Raw genomic sequence first — 20,923 nt, forward strand, 5'->3', positions numbered from 1 at the left:
GGAACCTGATTATCATAATGCCCCAACCAAGACCAGGAAAGCAAACAGTTTCATCAACTGTAGCAAAACATATCTGCCTTCCTCCACCTTAGGAATCTCTAATGCCCTCAACTCTTCAGTAAGTTGGTGAATAAGGAAAATACACAGTCTTCACTCTCTGGCTTTGGAAGTGCTCCAAGGTTCATTTGACTGTGAAAGCATCCTCTCTCCAGGAAAAGGAATTTCATCACTGAGTACAAACACTTCTTTAAATCATACAGTTTGTTTGATGTCCTGTTCATAAAAGCATATCCAACCACATAGTTTTACCCATCTCCCCACCTCTCCTCAGAAGGCTCTATCTTGACTCAATACACAGCTTCTGACCCACGGCACACAGTGAAACAGGAAGGACAGAGCTTCTGAATACCCTGGAGGGAGCCCCGGAGGGACACCCACCTTCCTGCTCCGGGTTCTCTTTCCTATGACCCTGTGCTCCAGGGGCATAGGGGTGATCTCAGGGACGGAAGGGCTCCCAGTTTTCAGTTTTCTCCAGTGCCTCCACAAATAAACGCAGGCTGCCTTTTCTCTCCTCCAGCCCTCGTGCTGAGGAAGATGGAGGCCAAGCTAGTCTCAAAGACGCACAGCGAGATCCGTCCTGGCGTCGGGCAGGCCCTGAAGTGGCTGACTGGAGTGAAAACAATCCCACTCACTTGTAACCGGGTTCAGGATGAACTCCTGAGAGCCACATGACCAGTTACCAAACCCAACAGACCACACACCAGCGGGCCGTCAGTTCTAGACCCAGTGTTGTGTCTGTACGAGCCCCACACACTCAACACACCTGGGTTCAATCTGCCGCAGGAGGCACCAGCTGAACTTGAAAGCACGTGTGACAGCGCCTTTCATTATCCAGGGCTCCTGACTTTCCCATGCTCCCGCATGGCCGTCATCTTGTTCTCTCTGAACCACATAAATTATTATTTGTATTTTCCAGGTGGGCCACCTACATCCCAGTGAAGTTAAGTGGCGTATCTAAAGTAACACAGTATCATTAGAACCTAGGGTTTTCAGGTTCCCAAGCTCAGGTTCTCCCCACAAACTCCAACCAGGGAGGTGTGTCATCAGTGGAGCCTTGAAAAAAAATGGACACGCCTGGACTCCACCTCCGAATACCTGGAGTCGGTAGGTTTGAGGTGCGACCTGGGCACCTGTGCCAGGTTTCAGTGCACCCTCCCAGTAGGGAGCCATTATGGAGGACCCCCCAAGTCGAGGTCTTCCGTGGCTTCTCCTGAGGCCCGGCAGAGCTACCCCAGGATGTGCTACACCACACCCACAGCAGCTCCTGCTGGTTGGAATGGTGCTCTCCACAGAGTTCCCACCCGTAATTCACTCTGCTTCCCCCAAAGGAGAGCTCACACACCGAACCGGTCCAGTGCGGCCCATGTCAGTTCAACAGGCATCTACTGCTCATGTCAGTCTCTGGAGATAAAGAGATATGACCCGGAGGAACACAGAACAATGAGTAACGGGCTGCGGACTAACCAGGGAGGCGCTGGGACAATGTTGACGCGTGACGGTGGGCTCTGGCTATGTTATCACGATTAGCCAGAAAGCGGCAGAGTCCCAGTTATGTCAACTTCAGGGAACTTAATTAATCTCTCAGCCCAGTGAATCTGTGTGCCAACCAAGCCGAGATCCAGGCTCTCAGCTGATTAGTCACACCACAGTCAGTTCACTGTGTCATAAACATTTCAGCAGCAAACAGGATTATCTTCCACGGACTGATTGCTGGCATTCTGAGTCTGAACGCCAAGGAAACGGGGAGATCAGAGGTGCTCCCCATCCTTAAGAGTGTGTCAGGTCTCCTTCCTGGCTCCTATGTAATTTCTAATCCAGGATGAGGGTCTGAATTAAATGCTCTGCTGCTTAAGGTAAATTAAAGGAATTAATTTATTGAGTATCTACTAAGTGCCAGGAACCCTGCCAGATGCTTTATATAAGTAATCTCATTTAATCAACACAGTAGCTCTGGGAGGTAGGTAATACCCCCATCTTACAGACAGGCAGACTAAACCACGAAGAACTTAGGTAACTTGTGCGAAGTAACAAGCCAGCACTGCAAAACATGCGTTTCCCACGAATACTACACATTCCCTAAAGGTGAAAAATGTCTACCTCTGCAAAACAGTGACCTTCAGGGCAGAGAGAAGTGACCCTCATGAGGAAAAGACAACCAGGTTGGGTTACCCTGAAAAGAGTGAGAAAAAGTCCCTTCTCCTCAGGTTTTACCAGCCAAAATATGGCTAAGAGCACACAGCCCCTGGCTCCCGGCTCCCGGGCCTCAGCTCCTGCACTGCTGCCAACAGCCCTTCCCTTTATTCTCACCCACCCAAACCCTATGCTTCTCTAAGACTCGCTCCAAGAGACGGCCCGGCCCGCCCCACAGGTCTCCCTAACTTCCACAACAGCAAAACCAGACCCTCCTCCCTGCCCAGGCACCTTATCTGGAGCCCTGTGGAACTTCTCCTGGTTTTCCCTGTGTTCCTTTTGTCTTTGGCCACCCCCACGCCATGCTTTTGGTGTTGGTTCAGCACCTTCTCGGGACAGTAATTCCCTGGGGGCAGGACCAAGGATGGCACATATTTGCATTTTCTACTGATGTTCAGGAAGTGGTTTGTTGGATGCACGGCTATCCTAATAGCAAAAAGGCCCTCCCCCCTCCAAAAGGACACACCTACACAGTTGGGAGACTCTTCTGCAACCACCCTAAGTAACGAGCAAGAGTTACACAGACCCAAGGTGGTGTCCTATTCCGGGGCTTATTCCTCTAGGTAATGAGTTCAGTTAAAATTCTTTCCTCTTCGTTCAGTTTTGCTTCGTTGTTTTCTATATAAGAGACCAGAATGCTAAGCAAAGAGAAATGGGAGATGGAAACAAAAATTGTTCTATAAAGCAGCACCTGAACCGGTGAACTATTAACTGATTCCGAAATATAAAACGCAAACACATTTATAGCGAAGTTTTATAATTTATACACTTCTTTCCTATACGTTACCTCCAAGTAGCCCTTTTCCTCTAAGTGAGGTAGAGAGAGAGAAAGCGACTTCTGCAAGGTCCCAGCTTTTAAATTTACATCGTATGAACTGCAGGGGAGTCTGGTTCCACAACACTGCTTCGCTTTGAGTGAAACTCAACAACTGTAACACGTACTTAATAATGGAGAACAGACTGGTATTTTTAAATATATCTGTGTTGCCATCCTACAGCTAAATTATCTGTTTCGCGAAATAACTTTTGCTTGTGGCTAGACAAACACTCGGCGAAACTGTCAAGTCAACGAAACTTGTCTGTCCTTCCCTCTCTGCTGCTCTACTTTTCTCTCCCTCAACCCTCCACCCTCCGCCCATGTACTCCAACCAGGTGCCCCTACCACCCCCTACTAAAGACCCGCGTGGCTGTGCATACTAACAGCCCTGGGGGACCGGACAGCGTGACTGTAAGCTCCCCACAGTTAGGGACTGTGGCTTACTCAGTTAAAGTTATCCTAATGCCCACAGTATCAGCAGTGTAGACATTTAATAGTCACACATTTACTAATCCCTCCTAGAGCTGACACTAGGCTAATAGCTGGTAGGGAGGTAAGATGACTAAGATATGCCTCCTGGCCTCCAAGAGCTCACAGAGCTCACACTTTAGTAGGGTAGAAGGATGTGAAAGAAGCTGATTGTTATACAGTCGCACTACAGTAAGCACTATTAATGCATAGCTACATCACTAGGAGCCGGGGGAGCTAGGAGGAGGGGTCAGTCTATTCTACCCTTGGGGGCAGAATATCCCTCTTCTATTCCTGGGCTTTTCCCACAGTCAGGGAGGTGAGCCAAGTGCCTGGAGCTACAACAGGCTCTGGGCCCAGAGGAGAGACTCAGAAAGGCTGTGCTGGCTGGAAGACACAAGGTCAATTCATAGGATGGCATTCTGGGCCCAGAGTATCAGAGAAAGAAGGACTGAACTGAAATTGACCAGACCCCCATAACTGCTGGGTGACTTCAGGGAAATTACCTCACCCCTTTGAGCCTCTGTTCTCATTTCCTTCACTCACTTAACATTATTTATGGAGTGGAGGTTTTGGGACAGTCCCATGTCTCTGAGCCTCTGTTTTCATTTTTATGTGGGTTAAAGTGACCAGGGGCAAAGCAGCTAGCAGTGTCTGGTACATAGTAGGTACTCAGTGATCACGTTTCTGTACCTTCCCTTTCCCTGCCCAGCCCAGTTTCCATCTCCTGTTGATCTGAGATTTATTTCCTCACCACAGTGTGAAAGTCACTGTACCTAAATATCTGTTTCTTCAAGGGATTACAGGACCCTGGGAAACGAGAGGGACTAAGCTGGCTTGGGCTCTGGACCCTCGAACGGGGTGGTGGGGCTCTCCTCGTTTGCGAACTTCAGGTCTTCCCTGATGCCACTCATTTTAACTCGTTTCAATACTCCAGGGAAAGGGCAAGAAAAGCGCTAACACGTCCCAAGACAAGACATAAATTTAAATTAATAAAGAGCCAGTTTGAATTTGAATCCAATCCTTCCATAATAATGTTTTACTTAAAAGTAAAATAAAACAAAACAGACCCAAAGTAGTAACTTCCCATTTTTATGTGATGGACACATTCCAATTGTGGATTTTAAATCCTGGAATGGGTATGCCACATTCCTTCTGGAAATAAATCAGAATAAGTGGCAGGAATTCTGAGAAACAGCGGTTTCTGATTTGGGTTCCATTCTCACTTGAGGGATTATGAAGCCGAAAATCACATTTCAAACTCTTTATTCCAGGGTCGGTAAGGGGATGCAGTCATTATTCTGGGTCTAGAGGTGGAAGAAAAACTAGACAGTATTCCACAAAGCTGTCTCCAGCAGGGCTCAGAGGACAGCCTCTGTGGTGTGCAGTAACAGGTAAATGTTGACTTAAACTATCAGTTCAGCACACATCTCGCCTAAGAAGTTTTTTTTTTTTTTTAAAGCAAAAACACAAATGCAGTGTGTCTCCTAGCACAGCCAGCTAGAACAGCTGGCCTGGTGTTAGGACAACACAGTCTTGCAATCAGTGGAAGGCAGAAACCCCCTGACCAGCTGGAAAATGCTGGCCCGGCCTCTCAAGCTCTCGGGACTCTGCAGCTCTCTAGGCTCAGGCCCTGGGCCCCCGCGAGTCATGACCATCAGCAGCCCATTCTAGAGTGACAGCATCGCGGAGATTCCTTATGAAATGTGGTCGGAGTTCTCTGGCACTCCTGCAATGGGGGTGTGCTGAGGACACTTCACATTTTTCTCAGGAGGTCAGATGTCAGCTTTTCGACATGCTCTTCTGGACCAGCACACTCAGAGGGCACCATGGCACCATCCCAGGCCTGCGCCGAGCTAAGCCAGAGAGCTTGCTTGCTTTTTCTTCCTTATTAAGTCCTTGTGAAAATGAACTGCGTCCGCCACTTACTAAGGCCTTACTGTGTGTCAAGCGGTTTTAGGCACTAAGGAAACAGAAGTTAAAAACAGACAGGATTGGGCTTCCCTGGTGGCGCAGTGGTTGAGAGTCTGCCTGCCAATGCAGGGCACACGGGTTCGAGCCCTGGTCCGGGAGGATCCCACATGCCGCGGAGCAACTGGGCCCGTGAGCCACAACTACTGAGCCTGCGCGTCTGGAGCCTGTGCTCCACAACAGGAGAGGCCGCGATAGTGAGAGGCCCGCGCGCTGTGATGAAGAGTGGCCCCCACTCGCCGCAACTGGAGAAGGCCCTCGCGCAGAAACGAAGACCCAACACAGCCATAAATAAATAAAATAAATAAATAAATAAATAATTTTAAAAAAAAACAAAAACAAAAACAGACAGGATTGACGGACCACATTGGAACTCAGAGTCCAATAGGGAGTAACGGCAGGTAAACGTGTCTGTCAATCAGACTTCCTTTTAAAATGAACGTGGCCCTTGCGCTCTTGGAGTTGGGTGTGTGTACGGAGGGCTGTGTCCACAGATAACCTGATGGAGACCCCCAGGGTCCTCTCCTCCCTTTATATCTCATGTGGAAAGAGTGTTATAGTTTATAAAGTAAGTTTATGTTATCTCATTTAATTCTAACAGTATTATAGACTTTCTTGGCAAGAACAACTATCCCCATTTTCAGCTGAGAAAATTGAGACTTAAGAACGATGAATAGGCTGGCCAAGCCCACAAAGGAGCACACGGCAGAACGAGGCTTATAAAGCAAGTTCCCTGGTTCTCGTCCCAGTGTCCCTTCCACCGCCGCCCCAGGAGCGTGCCCCCCTCACACCTCCACCCCCGCCTTGGCCCACCTGCCCGTACCTGAACTGCTGCTTCTGGCTCCTCCCTGTACCTCCCTCCTTGCCTCTGCCTCAGACTTCCCACCTCAACGACAACAACGACAACGTCTGCTTTCCCCAAGCCAATGGTTCTCAAAGTCTGGTCCCCAGAACTGCAGCATCAGAAAACCTGGGAACTTATCGGACACACAGATCCTGAAGCCCCATCCCAGACCTGCTAGATCTGAAACTCTGGGGGTGGGTTTTCATGAGCCCTCCAGGTGATTCTGCTGCGTGCTATAGCTTGAGGACCAACCTGACCTAAACTAAAAAGCTAATAAGCTCCTCTCGAGCGCCGTGTTGCCCCACCACAATCCCCTGGCCCCCATGCGCATAAGCCCCATGACTAAAGAAGAAAGCCACCTGTCTGGCCCCGTGCAGCCGTCATAAAATGCAATCATACTCAGCAAAATTCTTCAGGGCCAGCTTAGGCAGAAACTTGAAGGGTAACAGACTTCCCCTTTCTGCTCTACTTTCCCACTTTCTCAGCTCAGCAGAGCAGTGGCCTTTAACTCAACCCCCTTCCGCCTCATCAGACCCAGCTCTTGGCTCCTGAACTAGGAGCCGCCACGGTGGGAGTGGGTTTGTTGATACGCATCCCTCCCCACTGACTACAAAATGCAACGAAAGGCTCCAAGCTTGTTCAAGGCAGAAGCCAAGACTTACTCCATCTCAAACGAATGCTAGCAATAAAATATGAGCCTCACCACTGTACTACTTTCTACGATTTACAAAGCTCTTCCGTAACTCTCACAAGGATCAGGAAAGCCAATTTAGAAACTCGGATTAGAACCCAGGACTTAACGATTCATTCCCTAAGGACCTATCTACTGTTACATGACAGGCATTAAATAAATTCTTGTTAGTTATCTAATGGAGCTATCATAAAACTGTAAGTTCTGGTCACGGTGTCACCCCATGTCATCAGAGCATGTTGCCACGTGGAAAGAATGTTCTTTTCACAAACCCAGTCCATTAGAAATAATGCAGAGGCACGCTCTTAAACAAAGGATAACTTCCTGGATCCAAAGCCCCAAGTTTATAGAAAGGGAGGGAACAACCTCCGTAGCCCGGCTTTTCTTTGTGGAAAGCTGATAATGCTCTCATCCTTCCCTTGATTTTGATCGAAAGGTCTCTAGTTTCCTCTTACAAGTAATGAAAGGTGGTTAATTCTATTACCATTTTAATGTCTACTGCAGCAACATATGGAGGGAATGAAAAAGGCCTGTGGAGGTTCCCACACAATCACTTCTTCGCCCATCAACATGGTATTTACGTTCAGTTCTAAAATACACAGAAATTCCATCTGAGAAATGAGAAGCTGTCAGAGGTTTGAAACAGACACACTGTCTTCCGTATGCTCCGAAGAGGGGGAGACCTGCACAAGAATGAGCCGGTAACCCTCCCATCCCACCTCCTTTATTTTCATTTCTTAGAGACTATCTCTTCTGGAGCACCCCTCCCCACATTCATACCCAGGGAGGAGAGATGGAGGAAAGAGAAGGCGTAAGATTCACAAAAGACTCTAATCTGGAGCATTAATAATTACAGCAGCTGAAAAGCTGACGAAAGCAAAGAAGGACCCTGTTAACAAAACATCATGAGGGTACTTCCCAGAAAACTGCCCAGCCGCGAGATCACTATTCACAACGAGCAAAATCAGAGCCAAGATCAAATCTTGACTAAGCAGACAGACTTGCAGGATTTTCGCCTTCACCGCTACAATTAGTGTTTTTTAAAAGAGCAGTCAGGCTCCATGAGTTTGACAAAGGAAGAAAAACAAAAGGCAGCAAGAGACTCCTTCTGGATAAGCAGTTCCTATTCTGTATTCATACCTCTACACCAGCAACAGCACAGCTCAGATGAGGCACAAGGTGGGGTCCTCGGCACATTCACACACGATCAAACCAATTACCCACGCTGCATCTGTCCTGCAGTAAACAGCCTGGACCGGTACCACCTCCGCGCCTCCCACCCCCGTGACCGGGAGAAACCCCGCCACAGAAAAGAACCCTTCTTTTGTGAGAACCAGCCAGAGCCTAAGCTGTCATTCATTACACAGCAAAAACCTAGCGAGAACAAAAACCCAGCGGCAGACTGATGTAGAAAACCCAGAACATACCTGAATTCTTCAAATGCAAACATGACCTAGTCAGAGACAATCTCCTTATATTGCCTGGTAGCCTTCCTGGTTCGGAGGACAACCATTTAGTCAGTCAGATGGTGCAAAGTGCAGAAGAAAGAGGCGGGGTCTGCACCCCCCAACCCCCCATCTTCTGAAGTAGAAGGCTTTCTGCAGACGGGCCTGCAGCCTCCAGCTCAGCCAGCTGCTGACGAGCAGCAGCTAGAGGACCACGTGATCATTCCAGCGAGTCTGATTAACGCAGCGAATGCCGAGGCTGCACGCTGGGAGCTGGGTCAGTCCCGGGCAAGAAGTGGAACCCCAGGCACGCCTGGGATCCTGGGGAAATCACACAACACACGCCCCCTCCGAACCGTGCGGCGGATGGGGTGGGGGGCAAGAGCGTAAAGGCACGAGAGCGCAACCTGTTCCCCCGCGCTCCGCCGGGCCACCTCACCCCCCCGCGGCCGCCGCTGTGCTCAGGGTCAGGTACGATGACCGCCGTGGGCAGCGAACGCAGAGGAGCCCGACACCGGGCTGCGTGTTACCGGAAATTCCTCAGAATTCTGTATTTTACCCTTCCACTATCAAACATTATTTTAGCACAAATGCACAAGCTGCTCTGGAATGACAGAATTCACGTTTTATGCCCAGCACTTTACCACGAACAACATCACCTTGTAGGTCAACCAGGATGCGTGACCTCATTTATCTGATTATTCATTTATTGAGTATCTAATATGTACCGGGCTCCAATTCCTTGAAGTACAAAAACTGCTGTAACAATTTCAGAACAGAAGTTAAGAAAAAGGAAACGAGACGTCAGCCAAAAAAAGAGGAACGTTTGCCCATTTGTAAAGCCCGAGCTGGCGAGATTTGGCAAGGGCGCTGAGGCTGTGCTCTGAAAGTTGCCATTAAGGAGAGCTGTCAGCATCTGGATCGCAAATCTTTATAAAATAAGGGAGGCGGATCTCAAATGAAAACCTGTGAGTCACTCTTGACTTTTCCTCTCTCCCTCACGCCGGTCACTACCTCTGATTCTACCTCAGGAAGGTTTCTTTGAATCCGACCCTTCCCCACTCCCAGACCCACTGCCTCAGCTCTCGCCTCCAGCACTTCCCTCTTAGTCTCTCGTATTAGTAACTGGTCTTCCTTGTTCCGTCCCTTCTCTAACAACCTGCCAGAACAATTTTTCTTAGTCTGATTTTGATGTCCGCCTATTTTAACCCTTAGTTCCTCGGTGGTCACGGGATTAAGTAAAAACGTCTCAGCGCAACACACAAAGTCTTACGTCTCCAACTTTCTTCCGTTAAAACTTTTCACAAACCCCAAAATTCAGCTAGACACTCCCAGTTCCCAAAATAAGCCAGGCCCTCTGTCCTCTGGTCCCCAGGCCAAGCAGCCCAGATTATTTCTTGCTCCCCACATGGCCTGCACCCTCCCACGTGGCCCACGTTGTTCCCGCGCTGCTCCTTCCCCAGGAGCCTGAACCACCCCCAGGACTGTCAGCTGCTCTCTCTGCTGTCAACTACGCTGCCTTACAGCATCTTGCCCACCCCACATCTATGAGGCCCTTGAGCGGGGTCTGTGTGAGGTTAATCTCCATATTCCCAGGGCCCGGCAGAGAGCTTGACAGGGAGGAGTTACTCAGTAGAGGTTTGCTGGGCAAACCGCCTCAGCTTTCTATCAGGGCGAAAAGCAAGCTAGGGCGTGTGTGTATTCACACAAAGGTGCTCCTCGTTAAAGAAATGAAGTGATGACGGCCAACTGAGGCGACTGACTGGTGAGCAGGATACTCTGGGGAATTCTCTGCCCCTCAAGCCACACAGCAATCGTCAACTAAGCCGACCCAGATGCCTTCCACAGTATTCTTGACAGCCTCTGCCCAGACCCTCCAGTGATGGCAGCTTCTTGGCAGCGCTGTGATAGATCAGAAAACGCAGGAGAGGCAGAGTCACTAAATAACCCAAGTTTAAGTCCCAGATCTGCCACTTTACTAACTCTGTGATCACTGGCAGCCTGAGACTCCCTGTATGTAAAACCGGAAGAATGCGGATCCTGCCCGGGCCTCTGTCACAGGATGGGGGCAAGGACCCAACACGGCAGGACTTGTGGAAATTCTTTACAGGCATGTAAAGTTACAGAGATGTTCTTCGTCGTCTCCACTACTTCACAAGGTGGTCTCTCGCTGACGGGGCTGACAGCTGGATGGCTCTTCTTTACGTGAGGCCACCCTGTCACTGAAGTTCTGTCTCTTCACTAGGAGCTCATTTAATTTTTTTTCCCCAGGGGGAAGAGGGGCAAGGTATTTCTGTCCTGTGATTCTCAGGACAGGAATATAAGATAAATGGATATGTAGATAAAATCACTGTCCTAAGTCCTTAAAAAAAAAAAAAAAAAAAAAAGCAGTAGAGTTTACCCAAGTCTTAGGAAGAACAATTTACCCATACCAAATAAAATGATATGATGTTTAAATTTATTAAACTACCTGGTTAGAGTCACAGATGGATAGGGGTAGGGACAAGCTTCTTGAGGGAAAGGAGACACCAGATCGAGCACACACTGCCCATCCTTCCCACCCTTGAGGGCGGGGTAGGAAACAGCAGACACCCCACAATGACTTGACGGATCTGTTGGTTGGTCTAAAGGTCAAAACCTACATTCCTGGTACTCTTTGCAAGGTATGGGGGGAGCAGCAGGGGCCTTAACTCCCAGAGACTTGGCATGGTGGGAACTGCCAGATGTGCTCTACCATGGCCACCAGGAAGGTCCAGCGTGGTGATGAGGCCTGGTGGGTTAGAGAACCTTTGGACTTCACGCCTGGTTTCCACCGGTGACTCAAGAATCTCCTCTTGGAGAGCTGGTTATACCTTTCAGGGCAATTCTTTTAAGGTCCTAGTAGAGTTGATAGAAATGGTGAAAGATCACCAAATCCTAGCACCAAGTGTATTTGAGACATAATTTTATGAGATTCCCCAATTTACTAATAAGAGAACAGAGGCCACAGTGGTTAAGTAACTTGCCCAAGATCATATTGCTATGAAGTGGCAGAGCAATGACTTGCCCCCGGGGTAGGTTTATTTATTTATTTATTTGGCTGTGCTGGGTCTTAGTTGCGGCATGAGGGATTTTTAGTTGTGGCATGCATGCAGGATCTAGTTCCCTGACCAGGGATCAAACCCAGGTCCCCTGCATTGGGAGCGTGGAGTCTTAACCACGGGACCACCAGGGAAGTCCCTCCTGCACCTGGGTAGGTTTAATGCCAACGTTTTTAACCCCTGTGCCCACTTGGGGTCCCAACACCACAGATCCAACTGCCTCAGGCTACCTCCCTAAGAGGACTTCTTCCACAGACTGTCAGGCAGCCGTGGCCCTGAGACAGGGCTGGGACATGGCAAACCTTTGAAGTTCCTTCATCCAGCTGGCCCTGGCTAATCCCCACATCTCACAGCCAGACAAGAGACTGCTAAGGGCTGAAAATGTGGTTCAGCTGCCCCAGGAAGTAGGAAAACCTGAGTTGACATGGCCTTCGGGCCAGACTGGGAAGGAGTGTGCTTCAAAGTCTGGGCAATCGCACCTGACCACTCGATAACTGATGACACCAAAGTGTCAGGAACAGGGACTCCTGACCACTCCACTCCTCTCCAAATGGCACTTCTGTGACCACACAATGCTTTAAAAAAGAGTTATCCCAGGCCATCCACCAGTGACTCAAGGCTCAGACAAAGCACGCTCCTACTCTGGGACTTATGTTCCCTTTGTAACACGAAGGACTAACCAGACAGTAATTTTTTAGGCTTTTGTTTTTTTAAATGCCACTTACTTGGAACATGAAACTGATATGAACACAAACCTGATAAAAATGGAAGAGCCCCAGACTACCTGCTACCGGGCCTTCCCCTCCCTCCACCAGGGTCAGGCCCAGAGTCAGCCTGGAAACACCAGGCCTAGATGACCTGGCAGCCCCATCAGCGCTGACCTTTTGGGGGCTCTCCGAGCTACACGTCATCACGCTCACCCTTGTCACTCTGGACTCGCTTCCTCTTCCCGGTCTCATCCTATGAACAGAAGCCTCCTGACTGGGCCCGGCTGTGCCATCAGAGCACTGACCTGCTGCCGGTACTGGCCGTGCGGGCTGCCCGAGGCTTCCGCAGAGAAACAGGCGTGGGGAAAACGGAGCAGAAGCACGGTGGGTGACAGGAGGCGTCCCCAGGCCTGGGACAATCTCGGAAAGCCACATGAGAAGGATGTTTGAAACTGGTGTCCTTAGCTTAACGTGCACACGTCCAGCTTGCCAGCAACATGGCTTTCCACGTGAAATGGTCAATTTCCCAAGAAAGTGAAGTTAGGATTTAATTCTTGGCACTGAATCCTCATCACAGCTCCTTTAGAGACGACAATCTATGAGTTTCAGGCCCTGAGGTCCCATGGGTTTGAGGCATCGCCAACCAATGTTTCCTCTGCCACTTTTTTAGGTTGTTAGGCTTTTAGGTTTGCACAGCCACGATGTATGTGCAACAAAACACAGACTGGGCACCTGAGCAGAGACTAGTGTTCCCATCATGTGAGCAGGAACGCTCTGACACGCACGGGCCGGTACGCTCGAGGCTGCGCTGCGTACAGACCAAGCAGGAGGGAACAGAAAGGGAAACGAGCTACAGACAAGACTGAAAATCCGACTCTGTCCTCACGGCCTGGCCGCAGATGTTCCACTGAGCAGGGGGACGGGCACAACGAGAGACGCTCGAGAGTGTGCTCAGTGGCCTTCCTGGTCTCACCCCAGCTCCTACCCACCCTGCCGTCTGACCCCGTCCTGCACAGTCACCCACCCCAGCACCGCCCGGTGAAAACGCACAACTCCTCCTCCCCGTCTGCAGAATGGAGTCTCGGCACCCCAGCCGGGCCTTGCCTCCTCCACCCACCTCCCACCCTGCCAACCCGGGACCCGGACGCAGGGGTCTCCCCGCCTCCTCTCCACAGAGGCTATGGACAGTGGGGTTCTGAGCCCAGTTCTACTACTACCTGCCTGAGAAGCCCTGGGAAAACTCTCTCCCGTCTAAGCCTCAGTCTCTAATCTGAGAACGGGGATGACAGCGTGTGTGCGGGACGCTGGGGAGAGGAAGTGCCGGCACACGTTAACCGCACGCCACGGGAGCTAATATTACTGCATGTTGCAAAATCCCATCGAGCCCCCTCCTGACCAAAGCCAGCCTACAATAAGCTCTAAAACTCAGCAATTCCTATGATAATCAACAGCTATTTTTTAAAAAATTTCACATACTGTACAAAAGTCTTGTACTGAGGAGTAATCTCTGTCCATCACGTGTCTTAGGCCTCTGACCAGGTGAGAGTCACTGGGGACAGGGGCTAAGGGGGCTGGTGACAGGAGACCTGAGGAGTTTAGCTCCTCACAACCTCCGTCAGAAATGTATGGACAGGGACTTCCCTGGTGGTCCAGTGCTTAAGACACTGCGCTCCCAATGCAGACGGCCCAGGTTCGATCCCTGGTCGGGGAACTAGATCCCGCACGCCGCAACTAAAGACCCCGCACGCCACAACTAAGACCTGGTGTGGCCAAATAAATAAATATTAAAAAAAGAGAAATGTACAGACATTCCAGGTGAAACGACATGCTTGCGATGCAAATACAGCTTCAAGAGAAATCCGTCACAATGTGGAGCCACCGTCTCTGAACTCTCCTATTTTGAATTGGTGGGGAGCCCACTAACAGCAACCTTTGTTTTCAGTCCTTTCTAAGCCTTCACAAGGCAGAGCACAATCTTAGGCACAGATTTCTTTGGTCAGAGAGGTGCTGAATGCACTGAACGTGCTTTTATTTCAGTTGAATTAACCTTTCAAAAATTTAAACCACACAAAACCCCCACCTCACTGAAAGCACAGGGAATGTGTGAGTCCTCCTCCAATAACTCCTCCCCCCAAATTACATGTCACCTGAACTCCTACAGTGACATTTAACTTCAAAACAAAAGTTCTAAAGACATCCTTTACCTCCATTTTGAGAATTCTATTTAAGGTAAAAGCTATCCAAAAAAATCATTCAAACACAATCACAATCCATTTTTCAGTCTACCACTGTTCAAAAGTAGGAGTTTATTGGTAATTACGTCTTCATTCCTGTCTACATCAATCCCTCTCACCCAATAAGCACTCTCTAAGTATCTGTACCAGGTTACTGAAAACTGTCTTTGCATTCCCTCAACAAATTTCTGTGTGAAAAGCTAAAGCCCTCAGTTTCATATTCTAATGAAGGAAGATAATAAATAAGAAAAAGATGATAAAATAGGGCAAAGTACCAGAGTGATGGGGGAGGAGCTACTGAACTTAAAAGAGGTGACAGGAAAGGCCCCTCTCAGGTAGGGATATTTAAGCTGAGATGTGAATGACAAGTAGGGACAGTTGTGCAAATGCCAGGGGAAGATCAGTGTGGGCAGACAACACAGCTGGTACAGAGGCCCGAGGTAGGAGGAAACTAGCTTGGCTTCTGCCCCTTCACACAGTGTGGCTGGAACGGAGAAGGAGCGAGTAGAGGAGGATGGAGACAGAGGGGAAAGCAGGGCTTTATCAGCAGGGAAACCGCTGGAAAGCATTAAGCAATGGAGTACCATGACCTGATTTTCATTTTTAGAAGGAAATGGAAGTGGGAGAAGCTGCTGCAGCTGTGCAGGTGAGAGATGGTGGGCTGTGGACTCCGGGGCCAGCAGCAGATGAGAGACAAGTTGATGGGTTGGGGGCATGTTTTAGAGAGTCTTTTTCACAACTCGGTTGTTTCATGTTGTGTTTCATGAAACTGGGCAAAGACTGAAAATATTTCAACAGAAATACTAAGACACTGGACTTTCCTGGCAGTCCAGCGGCTAAGATTTCCACTGCAGGGGGTGCGGATTCGATCCCTGGTCGGGGAACTAAGATCCTGCATGCCAAAGAAAAAAAAAAAAGAAATACTAAGACACCACCAGGACCATGAGCCAAAGGAAGTGGGAGCCCCATGAGAGAAGGCCCTGCCTCGTCTTTACCGTTCTACCCCAGGGCCTGGAACACAGAATTAGTCAATAAATATCTGCTGAATTAACGAATCAGCAGTTTGTAGATTTAGGGAAGATTTCATAAAAAGATGAAATTGGGTTAAGTCAGCAGTCCTCTTTCCAGTGCAAGCATCAAATAAAAGGGCAGATTATCCTTTTGAATGAACAAGTGCAGCTGCTCCAATGTCACCCAGATAGACAGAAATTTGCCAAGAGAGTCTTACCAGGAATAAAGGGAGAATCAAGATATAAAAGCACGTAAAACAAATTCCTACATTCAATCAAGAACTGTTTCCTGGGCACCTGCTGTGTGTCCAGCAACGCTCTATCCCTGAGAGGGGAGGGAGGGTGAAGGAAGATTCAGACACATTTCAGGTCTCTCCAACAGTTAGGAACAGAGCACACAGACTAACAAAACTACAGTATGAGACTCAGCACTGGTAAATCAGTACGCAAGGAGTCTGGAGCCGTGGTGTAGGATTTTATAGTTGCTTTTTTTTTTGAAAATTTTTTTTTTATACAGCAGGTTCTTATTAGTTATCCATTTAATACATATTATGTAATACATACATAATACATACATACGTGTCAATCCCAGTCTCCCAATTCATCACCCCCCAAGCCCCCCCGCCACTTTCCCCCCTTGGTGTCCATACGTTTGTTCTCTACATCTGTGTCTCTATTTCTCCCTTGCAAACCAGTCCATCTGTACCATTTTTCTAGGTTCCACATGTATGCGTTAATATACATTTGTTTTTCTCTTTTTGACTTACTTTACTCTGTATGACAGTCTCTAGGTCCATCCACGTCTCTACAAATGACCCAATTTCGTTCCTTTTTATGGCTGAGTAATATTCCATTGTACCTATGCACCACATCTTCTTTATCCATTTGTCCGTCGATGGGCATTTAGGTTGCTTCGGTTTTTCCCTACTTCAGCTCACTGTTCTTATCAAGACCCTCTTGAACCCTGGTTCCCTCGTGCAGCTGCTGATGAGCTTGGAGTGTGAAGGGCTGGGCTGTGATCCCAGCTCCACTCCTCACCAGCCGAGTGCCCTTTGGCAAGGGCACTTTACCAGAGGCTCAGCTTAGTTACCTATAAAATGGGGACAATAATTCCTGTCCTGCTCCCTCACAAAGAAAGAGGGTCAGATACAACAGTAGGTGTGCCAGTGTTTTGTAACTGTGAGTGCTACATAAATAAATAATAGTGTTATTCTTTTTTTAAATTATTTTCTTATAAATTTATTTTATTTATTTATTTATTTATTTTTGGCTGTGTTGGGTCTTTGTTGCTGTGCGCAGGCTTTCTCTAGTTGTGGCGAGCGGGGGCTGCTCTTCGTTGTGGTGCACGGGCTTCTCATTGTGGTGGCTTCTCTTGTTGCAGAGCACGGGCTCTAGGCACGTGGGCTTCAGTAGCTGTGGCACACGGGCTCAGTAGTTGTGGCTCGTGGGCTCTAGAGCACAGGCTCAGTAGTTGTGGTGCATGTGGGATCTTCCGGGACCAGGGCTCGAACCCGTGTCCCCTGCATTGGCAGGCAGATTCTTAACCACTGCGCCACCAGGGAAGCCCCAATAGTGCTATTCTTAACAACAAAAGAAATGATCCTTTTCTACTTTATGCTGTCTGAGATCTTGATAAAGCAGGAATTTTAAGTATTCATTCAGGTCAGATAATTAGATGATCCATAAATGCAATTTGCTACCCAAGCGACCAAGAGAATTCAGATAAACATCCAAAATTGTGGGAATTCTGGGCTGAAAGGACACGGAAGTCAAATTAGTCAAACACCACTCCTGGGTAAGCTACCTAAGATGCTTATATCCTCCACAAGCACTCATTTCTGTCAAAGTATAATTTTCAAAAAGCTAAAAACATAACTCTCACACAAATATATAATATGCATGTATTAAGTAAGTCCTTAATGAGGGAACCAGCAGGATGGCAAAGCTGGTTCAAAGGTGGTGAAAGAAACATATAAACTCGGTGGAAAAAAAGAATGCTGTAATAATCTTGCCAAATTAGATACAAAACTGGTTAATATCCTACAGAGCAATTAAACTATAACTTTTGAGGTTATCTCTTCTACTAAACAGAAATCATTTAGATCTCTACTGGACAAAAAAAGATCGCCTGTCACTTATCAATTTTTCACAAGTTAAAATCTAACTTTACAAAAGTAAATCAACTCCAAGAATATCAGATACCCCTTAGACAGGCTTGCTAGACAATGCTCTTGAGTGACATTGGAAGGGCACATAATAATCAATTTGCCTTTTCTCCAAGTTTTAGGTAATTTTCCTAAAATATCTAAACCTAGCTTATTATCAATTCTAATGAACTGGTTGGAAAGGATAAGAAGTCTTTCCTATCTGGTCCATTTTTTGCTTCTGCCTCATTTATATCCTCTTAATTTGTAAAAGAAATCCTTCAAATAACTGAAGTCAATTCTAAATTATTGCTCTGTCTTCCTAGGTCAAATCATCTGAAATCCGGGGGGCCCTATTTTCCAGAAGTTCCAGCCTTCAGTGCTTCTCTGAATTCTCTCCAACTATCACACTGTGAGTCTCTTAAAGACAAAAAGGGAACATCTGATTCTTAGGCACTGATTCACAGAGCCCCCTCCCCCAGGCTCTGGATATTCTGAGGCAGTTACCATAATTAACTCTAATTTCCTAACTTCACAAAACCAACCCTATCACTCCTTCCTTTCCAATATAGCAGTGCTTGGAAGTCACAAACCAAACCCACTACAGAGAGGCACATATAAACCCAACCCACACTAACTGCACAATAATATGAAGTCAAAGAAGAAATCTAATGAATCAGAGAATGTCTTGTTCATATCTGTATTTTCCACAGAGGCTAGGAAGTTAGAATGAATAAACGAACAGATTAATTAAGTAAATGCTCTAAGGAACTGAAAGAATGAATGGATTCCAAAGGCTTTGGCATGTTAAGTGTCTCTTTAAGAGGCTAAGTAAGGAAGGGAATTTCCGGGGACTAGTCCAGTGGGAGCCTTCAGAAATGGAGACTGGCTTAGTCCGTTTGGGTTGTGGCGTAACGGACCGCGTGGCTTATAAACAATTTATTTCTTAGAGTTCTGGGGGCTGGAGGTCCGAGATCAGAGTGCCAGCGTGGTCAGGCGAGGACCCTCTTCCAGGTCACAGACCTCTCACTGTGCCCTCACACGGTGGAAAGAACCAGGAAGCCCTGCGGGGTCTCTCTCACAAGAGCACTAATCCCACTTCTGAGGGCTCCACCCTCGTAACATAATCACCCAAAGGCCCCACCTCCTAACACCATCACATAGGGATTACAACATGTTAATTCTGGGGGGACACGAACATTCACATCATAGCAAAGACCAAATGAATGAACACTGTGGGAATTTCTAGCACCTACTGGCAAGGCAGGGATGAAGATATTTGATTTTGAAGGCAGGGAAGTAAAGGAGGGGTATAAATGCATACATGTAAAATCAAACCACACAGGTCTGAAGGCACCTATGGTGCCCTCAAAGCCAGCAGTCCTCCCTAAGGTCTGAAGTCTAGGCACCAATCCAGGCCATGCAAGCTCTTCCTAACCTGCAAGCCCTAAAAAGGAAAACCTTCATTTCACACATGTTCTGAGAGCAGAGATAATGACAAAGAAATTGCATGAATATATGTCTAAGAGAGGTGTAATCTGAAAAGTCCTGCTTTAGAGAAATGTATTTTTTTTCCCTCTAAAAGCTAGTTTTTCTTTCTCATGTTTTATTTCTGATAATCAGCCTTTCTCTATTTCTGATTTCCTACTAAAATGTACAGGGTAGTATTTTTCCTCATCCAAAATAGCACTGCTTCTTAGTTTCTAAAAAAGTTCCATTTGCATGAATCTTACAATGGTGTTTATATTCCTTCTTACAAAAATCTCTGACACCCAGCATATAACCCTGGTGTTTAAATTAATAGGTATGAGGACAACTGATTAAAGACCTTCCTGTGGATTGCTAGTGCTAAGCTGGGATTTGTTAGGTAGCTGACTAAATTTGGAACTGCAGTTCTTTTTTAAAAGATGTATTCTTGCTAACGTGAAAAAAATGAGCACTTGATCATTTTCTAAGCCTCACTATCAAACCATTCAACTCTCCTATGATACTACCTTCCATGGGCTCACAGTAAATACTGAATAAAAGAAAGAAAAAGAGGGCAAAAAGGACACAGGCACTGAATGAACCAAACCTTGAGAGCCGCTGTATGACATCAGAAGAACATGGATTTTGAAGGATTTCATAGTTTTCATTGATAATGATAAGTGGCCTAAGAAAAATGTCAGTCCGATCCTCCCACTTTGACCAAAGAAAGAGAAAAACACAGCACCCTGTTTAGGGTCACAGAACTACTGTCAGAGCTGGAATTAGAACTGAAGTCTTCTGATTTCCAATTTAAGTACTTTTCCTTTACATCAGTGGCTCTCAAAGTGGGGTCCTTCGCCAGCTGTGTGAGCATCACTTGGGAGCTTGTCAAAGAGGAAAATTCTCAGCCCTGTCCCCAGACTAAGTGAATCAGAGACTTTGGGAGAATGGAACCCAGCAAGCTGTATTCTTTAACAAGCTCTCCAGGGGAGTCTGATGCATGGTCAAGTTGGAGAATTACTGACTGCTCTAACACCAGCGATTCTCAACTTGGGGGGATTCTGTCCTCTTAATCACTACAGAACAAGTTAAAACCCAAAGGGCACGAAGATGTTCATTCTTGCATAACTTAAAATAGCAAAAAACTGGAAATAAACTAAATATCCTCAACAAGGGATTGGTCAAATAAAGTACATATACAGAGTCATTATAAATATAGATCTACATTAACTGCCTAGACATTACTACTGTTGAGTAAAAACATTAGAGGATTATTACAAACTGTGAATTATCGTATGATAAACACTTCCAGAAATCAAACAATAAAACAAGTTATAGAAAGGCCTATAGTGTATTCTCACTTATGCCCTATCATATACAGGCACACCACAGAGATACTGCGGGTTCAGCTCCAGATCACCACAATAATGCAATAAAATGAATCACACAAATTTTTTGGTTTCCCAGTAAATATAAAAGTTCTATTTACACTACAGCCTATCAAGTGTACAATAGCATTATGTCTAAAAGATGTACATACTTCAGTTAAAAAATACTTTATTACTAAAAAATGCTAACCATCATCTGAGCCTTCAGCAAGTCGTAGCAGGAACATCAAAGATCACTGATCACAGATTACAAAACAAATAAAATAATAATAATAATAAAGTTTGAAATATTGCGAGAATTACCAAAATGTGGCACAGAGACATGAAGTGAGTGAGCAAATGTTGTTGGAAAAATGGTGCCAACAGACTTGCAGGACACAGGGTTGCCACGAACCTTCCACCAGTAA

The 20,923-nt window shown here is 47.0% G+C and overlaps 1 protein-coding gene across 2 annotated transcripts in view; it reads right to left on the bottom strand.

Annotated features, from left to right (window-relative positions):
• Positions 1-20,923, bottom strand: part of EVL (Enah/Vasp-like) — a 160,657-nt gene that overhangs the window by 113,117 nt on the left and 26,617 nt on the right. The window contains exon 1 of one of the 2 annotated variants that reach the window (XM_082387736.1): positions 8,469-8,692. The exons of the other annotated variant lie outside the window; for it this stretch is intronic. Within the exon in view, the coding sequence (XP_082243862.1) occupies positions 8,469-8,491 (23 nt within the window). The 5' untranslated portion in view covers positions 8,492-8,692. Of the gene's footprint in view, positions 1-8,468; positions 8,693-20,923 lie in introns of those variants that run through there. 2 annotated transcript variants of the gene reach the window in all.

The sequence above is a fragment of the Balaenoptera borealis genome, assembly GCF_965194805.1.
Source record: "Balaenoptera borealis genome assembly, chromosome: 3".
Lineage (NCBI taxonomy): Eukaryota > Metazoa > Chordata > Mammalia > Artiodactyla > Balaenopteridae > Balaenoptera > Balaenoptera borealis.